At 42.2% G+C, this 10,080-nt stretch overlaps 1 protein-coding gene across 1 annotated transcript; it reads left to right on the top strand.

Annotated features, from left to right (window-relative positions):
* The first annotated feature begins 988 nt into the window (after positions 1 to 988).
* LOC101743673 (catalase) lies at positions 989 to 5,855 on the top strand. The gene is made up of 2 exons (XM_004924751.5): positions 989 to 1,243; positions 1,483 to 5,855. Exons 1-2 carry the CDS (start codon positions 1,136 to 1,138, stop codon positions 2,920 to 2,922), a joined length of 1,548 nt encoding a protein of 515 aa, XP_004924808.2. The 5' UTR covers positions 989 to 1,135; the 3' UTR covers positions 2,923 to 5,855.
* Positions 5,856 to 10,080: the final 4,225 nt, after the last annotated feature.

Genomic DNA, 10,080 nt, shown 5'->3' with positions numbered 1-10,080 from the left:
GGTCGTCGGGTGATGGCACCTTTATTTGAATGCCGTTAGCGAGATTCCGGGCGCTGATGAAATAAATTTTTTTGGCCTTAAGGGTCAGGAAAACCCGGTCCCACGCTGCCTTCTCTTGAAGGATAGGATATCGGGGAAGGAGTCTGAGTTTTAGATTGCGCCACCGGACGCAGCGACGGTGTGGCACGGACAGCGGGAGCGACGGGGGTTGGAGGGCGGGGACGCGACCCATTTGCGGCTTTGCTTATTTTGGCGGCCGCGGGAGCTCGGGTCTCCGCGACGCGCTTTATACCTTTTTGGACTACTGTGAATCCATGAGTCGGGGTGGCGGGGGCAGGGTCGATTTCCATGTCAGACTCCGAGTCGGATGAGGAGGAGGGCGCGGCCGACCTGCAGGTGGAGGCGGTGGGCGCGACTTAGATCACGGAAGATCGCGTGGATGCACTGGAAGACGCGACCGCGACGGAGGCCGCAAACGAACGCGTGGGCGCGACGTTTGCTGCGGATGAACGCAAGGCTGGAACCGAGCCCGCAACGGTCGACGCAGGAGTTTTGCTCGCAAGTATCGAAGACCCGGGAGCGGCGGGCGCGACGGAGGCCGCGATTCTACGCTATAATGTACATACACATTATGTTACTATAAAAAGTTGAAAATATAATGTTTGAGTTCTGTCTTCAAATTATTCCTACCTATATCGATTTTTTTTAAACTTATGTACTATATTTATGACTTCAAACTATAATAAATATTAAGCCTCATTATGGGCAGCCGCCTTCAGTTCGCCATTGATCGTCCGCCCATTGCAGTTTAATAAAAATCATTTTTTATAGTACTATTTAAGTTATACGAAGTCCAGCTTTGTTCAAAAATGAGAAAGTCACAATACTAATCAGACAAAAAAACGATTACAGCCACAATTACTTTATTTATTAGATGATAAAACTAAGTGCGGAAACATAAATAGTGTTTTGTTTTTATTACATTTTTAGTTTTAACTGAAACGAATACCCATACAATTGCAAAAACGTATATAAAGTGTTCGCAATTACTGCAGTATAAAGTCTGATCGGTAGACGTCGGACAGATTGTTCCAGTTTTCGTAAAATGCACTGTAGTGGTGCTTAGTGCGAGAAAATGTTGCGTTTGACGATAGCGTTGCTTGCGATGGCCGCGGTGGCAAATACTGGGAACGAGCCAGCGCCGGCAGCCCAGCAGATAGTCGCGTTCAAACAGAGAACATCGGTAAGTTAGAATGTTTTGACATAAATTTACTATTTTTTTGAAATAGGTTATTCAATATGGGACTGTGTATGTGGGAGTTTGTAACAGTATTTTGGTATTCTAGGCCAACAGATTTTTAAATAATTTCAATTGTTTTTTTTTTTTGCGTAATAGGGTTTAAAAAGTATCTAAAGAATATTTTTTTGTAAAATATGTTTAATTTCAGCTATTGATAAAATATTATGTGTGATTTATTTCAGGGGCCCATCGGTATTATGACAACGAGTGCTGGATCGCCGATCGAACTCAAAGATGCGAGTAGCACATTGAACTCAAATCTCATATTCAATGAATATTTTATGGATTCATTAACTCATATAGTACGAGAGAGGATTCCTGAGAGGTTGGTGCATGCAAAAGCGGGTGGAGCATTCGGTTATTTTGAGGTTACGCATGATATTACGAATATTTGTAAAGCCAAATTATTTACTAAAATAGGAAAGAAAACCCCAGTGGCAGCAAGATTTTCTCCAGCGGTAGTCGAAAGAGGAGGTACTGACACTTCAAGAGATGCGCGCGGATTTGCTATTAAATTTTACACTGAAGACGGTAATTTTGATATCGTGGGATTTAATACGCCCATGTACTCGTACAAAGATCCACTGCTTTTTTCAGCATTTGTGCGAGCTCAAAAACGAAATCCAGCTACTAATTTATTAGACGGTAATACGCTATGGGACTTTTTGACGTTGCACCCGGAGAGCTTGCATATATTTTTACTCGTATTTGGGGATAGAGGCATACCAGATGGTTACAGACATATGCCAGGGTTTGGCATTCACACTTATCAAGTTGTGAATGAGAGTGGAGAGAAGCACTTTGTTAGATTTCATTTTATTCCTGACGCTGGCATAAAAAATCTAAACTCTAAACGAGCACAGAAAATATCCGGTATCGATCCAGATTACGCCACCAGAGATTTGTATAATGCGATAGGAAAGGGTAAATTTCCGAGCTGGTCTGTCAGTATCCAGATATTGACATTAGACGATGTCAAAAATGCAAAATTCGATGTTTTTGACGTGACAAAAGTATTACCCCAAGATGAATTTCCCCTAAAGCCACTCGGTCGTTTGGTTTTGAACAAAAATCCGACGAACTATTTCGCAGAAATAGAACAGTTGGCGTATAGCCCAGCAAATCTTGTGCCGGGCATTTTGGGAGGACCGGACAAAGTTTTCGAAGCTAGACGCTTAGCGTATAGAGACGCTCAATATTACCGGCTAGGTGCTAACTTTAATAAAATACCGGTAAATTGTCCGATTCAAAATCACGTACTTGCTTACAATCGCGATGGTCGACCTCCCGTTAAGGATAACGGTAAAGATACCCCCAATTATTATCCTAACACGTTCCATGGACCGGTGCCTTACAAAGACGAGAATAGGGTTGACCTTGTCGAGATATACCAAGATGATCCTAACAACTTCGATCAGGCTAGAGAGCTGTATATGAACGAAATGACGAAAGGGGAACGAAGCAGACTAGTCGAAAATATTCTGTATAGTCTTGGCGGTGTTATCGAAGAATTGCAGGATAGGGCAGTGAAACTTTTCACAATCATACACCCAGATCTTGGTTACAGAATATCTCAAGGTCTAAAAGTGAACCGAACGTCGTACTACAGGGATGATGAATAGCTTAGTAATAATTATAATAGATAATTATCAAGATCAAAACACACGCGGTCATGTAGACCTAAATTTATAGTTAGGAGTTAGAGACTTATAAACATACTTATATATACCTTTATATCATGCATATATGTGTATAAGTCGGCGCGTGTTTTTATAAACCATTAGTTCATGACTAATAAAGATGGGACGACAAACAACACGTGCAAGCATTCATCGAAAACAACACGAAGAGTCGTAAACAACATCGTCCCACCACGATACCTTGCTATAAAAACGCTCCGTTGTTGTTTCTCGAGCTCAGAAGCGAGCGAGTCGCCGTATCAGACGGAACGCTCCTGCGTAATGGACGCTCTGAGTTTCATTTCACATTTCTAGTTTTATTGACTTTCGAAGACCGCCCGCTTACCATGTCGCTACCCAAAAGTGGAAATACTCCAACATATATACATAATAGGTTGGGGAAAAAGGTTCATCGCATTTTTTATGAAAATTCACAACATTTTTTAATATAATTTATTTACATTTAAAACTAAAGTTTAAGTAGGTACCATTTTGTTCGGTAACTTTTTGCCATCTTGTAGGTAGGGACATGATCCCGTTGCTATAGAAATTTTGGGGCTTCTGATCAATACCGTGACAATTGGTTTTGGAAGTCCTCTCGTGATGTTAACCTGACACTGCCTAAAGAATTCTGAAGAGACCGAAACAAGTGGAAATCTGAAGGTGCAAGGTCAGGACTATACGGCGGATGCATTAACACCTCCCAGCCAAGCTCTCTTAATTTTTGCTGAGTGGCTAAAGATGTGTGGGGTCTAGTGTTATCATGATGAAAAACCAAACCCCTTCGTTGATTAATTCCGGCCGCTTTCTCTTGAGAGAACTTGAGTTCTTGCTTTAATCTCATCAGTTGTTCGCAGTAGAGTTCAGAATCGATGGTCCTGCCTGGCGGTTACAGCTCATAATGAATAATGCCCTTCCAATCCCACCTCACACACAGCATCACCTTGTTGCGAGCTAACCCTGGTTTCACCATAGTCTGTGAAGCCTGACCGGCCTTTGACCAAGACCTTTTTCGCACATTTTTGTGGTACGTGACTTTTTCATCACTTTTCATCACCAGTTATCGGCTTCTTCAAAAATGCTTTGGTTTCATTACGTCGTAATAAAGAATCACAAACGAGTACACGGTTCATTAGGTTTCTTTCAGTGAGCTCGTGCGGTACCCAAATATCGAGCTTTTTTGTGTTTTCCCCAGTTTCTTTCAAATGCGCCAAAACTGTTTTGTGGTCAATTCCCTACTTTTGTCGTAACGACTGATATGCCGATCCTGCTCCACTATTTCAAAAATGGCATCCATTTTATCCGTAATAGGGTAACCAGAGCGACTTGCATCTTTGACCTCAAAATTTCCGGATTGAAAACACTTAAACCAAATTTGTGCTAATCTCACAGACACTGCCTTAGGTCCATAAACATCGCAAATTTTTTTCGCGGCTTGCTTTACCTTTTTTGTAGTAAAATCATAAAAAGCATCGAATTTCTTCATTAGATTCATTTATCTTGACAGTACGAAAAATAAATAAAAATCACACATTTTCCTAATTTGAATTTGGAATTATCTTTTTTAAAATTTAAACTTTTAATGATACTAAAACCAGCCAGATACAAATAGTATAGCGAAAGAGATTTTATTACAAGTTTATACATACTATAATACGAGAAGACTTTTTCCCCAACTATTATATATAAATGTATAATGTATATAAATATATGTATGTATATAAATATATGTATGTATAATGTATATAAATATATAAATGTATACATGTCGATAATGAACATATACAGATATAGAGCGAATTAATATTTTCGTCGAACGTTTACCCTAAGAGGAAATCGAACGCACAACCCTAACATAAAATACTGGTTAATTAATATTTTACCAAAAAAAATGTTAATTGTGGAGAGCACGCTGGCGCGTAGTTACATTGGCGCGTTGCTCTGGATTCGACGAGCAACGCGCCGCCCTCGTCGCGGTCACAGGAAAGGACCTCTCGCTGCCGCGCGTCGTGACTACGATGCTTGGCAGCGACGCGTCCTGGAAGGCGATGCTCGATTTTTGCGAGTCCACCATCTCGCAGAAGGAGGCGGCGGAGCGAGAGAGGGAGAGCTCTTCCCTCTCCGCACCGATCCGTCGCCGTCGAGCTGGGGGCTGGAGGCGGAAATACGCCCGTACGTCCCGGCCCCTGTAGGTAGCGGCCTCCCCTCGGTGAAGGTCAAGGGGCGACCTGAGGGGGTAGAGGCCGCGCGGTGCGCTACCAGCACTCTAGCGCGCTGCCGAGGAGTAAATAGAGCGACCGGTTGGCGGTGTATCGCGTTCCGAGCCGGCAGGCTGGTTCTGGTCCAGCGGGGTATTCCGGGACACCAGCGGCACCGTCTGGGCGGCCTGACGGGCTGCCGTACCGAGACGGCCGACGTTTCAAAGCCTTCGATTCGCCTCGAAGGCTCCGTCGGCTGGGCGTCCTTGGGTTGAGTCGCGCCGTCTGGTTGTAGTGTTGACCACGGTAACCCCCCTGCCTCATCCGGGTTCTGGCCTCGGAGGGGATCGGACGTCAGGTAGAAGAGTGCAGGGTAGTCGTTTAGTGGGTGGGCCCTAAAATCCTTGGGCCCGCGGTCTGCTCACAACACTATGCAGATCGTTGTCTCACATACTCCGCGCGCCCCTTATGCGCGGGGACCTCGTAGGAGGTTCGGCCTCCGGCCCGAAAAAAAATAATCAAGAGCACGCTTCAACGTCATAACGTTCAATGTCTTTTTAGCAATGCAGTTAACAAACCTTGATTAAAATCTGGGTGAGGAAGTTCTAAATGATCAATAGCTAAAATATTTTTTGTATACTTTATGAATAAATAATAATATATGTTAATAGTGTGGAATTGTTTTTGTTTTATTACTGATTAATAGTAGTAGGGTTAGATTTTTCGGCTCCTCAGCTAAGAAGGCGGGATGGGCGGCGCGGACACGTGGCTTCCATTTATCTCCCGTCACGTGTCCCGTGGGATCTTCCCGGAAATGAAATCCCGTCCTATTTTTAGGATAGGTACCGACGAACGCGGACTTTCGGCCCGCACTATGCAGTACCATGGGTTTCGTGGAGTCGGAGTGGAGGAGCTCGATGGGGTTTGGCCGGTAGTCGGTTTTGCGGGGTGGGTCTTTCATGGTTGAGTAATCTCCCGGCAGGAATTGGAAGAAGAGGAGGATCACGGTCTCCCTCTTCTCCCTCTTCTTCTCTTGAGACTCTGGAGTCCGACATATACCGGTCTGTTACCCCCTCGTTCGGGTATCCGTGAACAGATACCCCAGCGTTAAAAAAAAGATTAATTATAATTTGAAATTTGACATTTAGTACAACAATGCACCCATTAAATAAACGTTAAACATATTTTATTTATTTATTGCTTAGATGGGTGGACGAGCTCACAGCCCACCTGGTGTTAAGTGGTTACTGGAGCCCATAGACATCTACAACATAAATGCGCCACCCACCTTGAGACATAAGTTCTAAGCTCTCAGGTATAGTTACAACGGCTGCCCCACCCTTCAAACCGAAACGCATTACTGCTTTACGGCAGAAATAAGCATATTAGCACGTTAAACATATTGTAGGTACAGTAAAAACTATACAAGCTTCGAACGCTGACAAAGCTCCCGAAACTCCTTATCAGCGGAACTTTAACTAGTAGGTGAGCTCACGGGGCTCAAACCTGACGACGTTGCTAACACGAACCCTAGCAAGACCCGTGCTTCGCAGAATCTACTACCGGATCGGAAACGCGACCCACTGAGAAGATCTGGCGAGAAACTCAGAGGGCTGTGTCTGAGGGTTAATTGATCCTGCGGACAGAATGAAAAGCAGTCGACGTCGCCCCAAACACGTCATTTCGGATCCTCCCGATCCACTAACGGTGCTTTTAGATACCTCAAGCACCGGTCATCGTTCTCGTCGAACCCGTCGCTTGCGACGAAGGGCTCGACGAGTAAATTAACCCTCAGACACAGCCCACTGAGTTTCTCGCCGGATCTTCTCAGTGGGTCGCGTTTCCGATCCGGTGGTAGATTCTGCGAAGCACGGCTCTTGCTAGGGTTCGTGTTAGCAACGTCATCAGGCTTGAGCCCCGTGAGCTCACCTACTAGTTAAGGCGATGCTGATATAGCCTCTCAAGGCTATCAGCTTAGGTAGGAAAAAAAAAGCTTGATCATTCTTAACTGGCGTCGACGTAGATATACCGTGATTATGCAGGTGGTCTCTCCAGGGTGAGGCTGCTCCATTGCACTGCGGAGTGGTTGGTGGTTGACCCTTATGATTATTCAAATTTTTTATAAGTTTCACTTCTACCGTGTGTGACATGGTTGCATTGCACACACACTTTTTTTTTTCATAAGAATTTACTGTCTTGTACTTATTTGTGTTTTTATTATTATCAGTGGTCTTGAGCCAACCGATTTTTCGGTATTTCTACCGATATGGGCTCTGTTCTACCGAAATACCGAAATATAACGATTTTTCTACGATTCAGAGTATACATAGAAATTCTCGCGATTTTTCTACCGATTTGACACTTTTAGACATTATTGATCCAAAAAATGTTAAAATTGGCAAAACTACTTCGATACTTCTTAAGAGTAGGCTCTTTCCCAATATTGTTTAGAGCAATGATTTCCAGGAAATTGATATAGAGTGGCGCATTTTAAGAAATTGAGAACAAATCAAAACATTTCCTAATGATGTAGAACTATTTTGACATGAAGTAACTTTACTAAAACGTGGCGATGAAACTCAAATGTTTCCTTTGATGTCTAATTTCATCCTTAACATTTTATCACTTCCCTATTTATCCGCTAACGTTTAACGTATATTTTCACATATTAATCTTTTGAAAACAAAACAGCGAAATAGGCTGTCTACTGAATAAATCACTGGTCTATTACATGCAAAACGACTCTTTAATACAGCTAATTGTTATGATTTTGAAATTAATTCGACGATGACTGCAGCTATGGCCAAACAATATTGGTATAAAAAATAATTATTCTTAAATATGATTGTTATAAATTAGTCTGTAAGTTTTTTTTTTCAATAAATAAACAAATTCGATTGAATATTGTAGATTTTTTGACATATACCGATTTTGGGTACAAAATATTACAAATATGCCGATTTTAGCTGGCAAGTCTACCGATCTCGCTCTATGACGTTCGAGATCACTGCTTATTACCCTTGTAAGCAGACAGCACACGGTCCACTTGGTGTTGAGAGGTCACCGTTGCCCATGGACATCAGCAATGCCACGGGCTGAATCAAGCCGTTGTCTTCCGCTTAGCACTCTCCGTATGCTTTGTTTGAAAAAAGACACGTCATAACGCTTGCAAAATACCTTGGAGGGGAGTTCATTCCAAAGCCGCATGGTAGGACCTGACAAAAAGATCTTTGGAAACGCACAATGTCCTTTAAAAACTATCAGAAACAGGCAAGCCATGTAGCGCCTGACAAAGCTACAAAACCACCTCTGAGCAAATTGCTATGATTTTTAAGGTACACATCTTTTTTATATGGCGGTTTTGTTATCAGCAGTATTTGGACAACATTTGAAAAGTTAATAACTTATTAATTTTGTACTTATTTTAATAAGGCATTGTGATCTGTTTGTGATATATTATTGCATTATGATGTGGTTGGGATATATTATTATAAGTGCCAAACAATTTTACCTCCTTTACTAACTCCGTTGATATAGCGATTGGATGTGGATCTTGTTCTCTGATCAAGGACTGCCACTTGTTTGAACAACGGCCTTATGCGGGGCGACGAATTGGCGATCGCGTGGATTCGAACTCCATGGCATGAATTGTAAAAAAAATATACCACACTGATGTTTAAAATTCCCAGCATTAGACGCTTTTGTGATACGATGTTTTTGTTAATATGAATAAAATTGCTAATTACTCGTTACAAAAACCAAATTTTCCTATGGATATCCGTTTTTTTTTCTTACCTATACTGATAGCCAGCCTTGAGAGGCTATATCAGCGGAACCTTAACTAGTTGGTGAGCTCACGGGGCTCAAACCTGACGAAGTTGCTAACACGAACCCTAGCAAGAGCCGTGCTTCGCAGAATCTACCACCGGATCGGAAACGCGACCCACTGAGAAGATCCGGCGTGAAACTCGGTGGGCTGTGTCTGAGGGTTAATTTACTCGTCGAGCCCTTCGTTGCAAGCGACGGGTTCGACGAGAACGGTGACCGGTGCTTGAAGTACCTAAAAGCACCGTTAGTGGATCGGGAGGATCCGGGATATCCGTGTTATTAAGAGCAGAACCATGAAAGTGTTTTTTATTGCCCTTGTAGCCAGACGAGCATACGGCCCACCTGATGGTGAGTGGTATCCATCGCCCATGCACGTCAGCAATGCCAAGGGCAGAGCCAAGCCACCACCTACCGTTTTTATCATAAATAAAGCCTTAGCTAAGTGAATTATAAAATGAAGATTGTCTATGAAAAGAGCTAGTGAAAAAGGCAAAAAAATCCTAATCTATGGTTTCATATGTGTGTTGTATGAAGTTAAGCCAATGTAGTTTGTATTTCGACTCATCCGCAGAATATAGTCCTATCTGTAGGATTGATAGTTTTCAGTAGAGGTTAAAGAAGTTGTTGACTTGTGTAACTTTTAAACGGTGCGACTTGTTGTTTAAATTTTTTGGTATGTTGTTACTACGTCTCAGCTTTGTTAAATACTGTGTAGTTTATAACTGTTATTCTTTTATTTCTGGAGATAGTGAGTTCTATATTAACATAAGACGTTTTATGGCAAAACAGCGAGGGTCCTTAGTGAACGTTACACGTTGTTTTATGGACACATGTAAATTAAATGACGTTCTATATTAACATGAGTCGGTTTTCTTTGGAATTACTAACTACTAATGAGTCCTACGTAAATAACAACCTTGAAATATTTAAACATAACGTTCCTCATATCACCACTGCCCTCCTATATAACTAAATAAAAAAGATAGTAATTATTTAAAATCGTTTATTAAGTGAAAAAATCTCAAAACTGGTATAAAGAATCTCATAAACAGCAACCATAACACTAAAAATTACA

This window comes from Bombyx mori, chromosome 22 (assembly GCF_030269925.1).
Source record: "Bombyx mori chromosome 22, ASM3026992v2".
Lineage (NCBI taxonomy): Eukaryota > Metazoa > Arthropoda > Insecta > Lepidoptera > Bombycidae > Bombyx > Bombyx mori.
This window is presented reverse-complemented; position numbering and strand designations above follow the sequence as displayed.

Bases quoted from the DNA above. Each gene is read 5' to 3' on its own strand.
- LOC101743673 (XM_004924751.5), top strand. From the start codon at position 1,136: ATGTTGCGTTTGACGATAGCGTTGCTTGCGATGGCCGCGGTGGCAAAT. The intron at 1,244-1,482 runs GTAAGTTAGAAT...GATTTATTTCAG, and splicing joins CGTTCAAACAGAGAACATCG to GGGCCCATCGGTATTATGAC.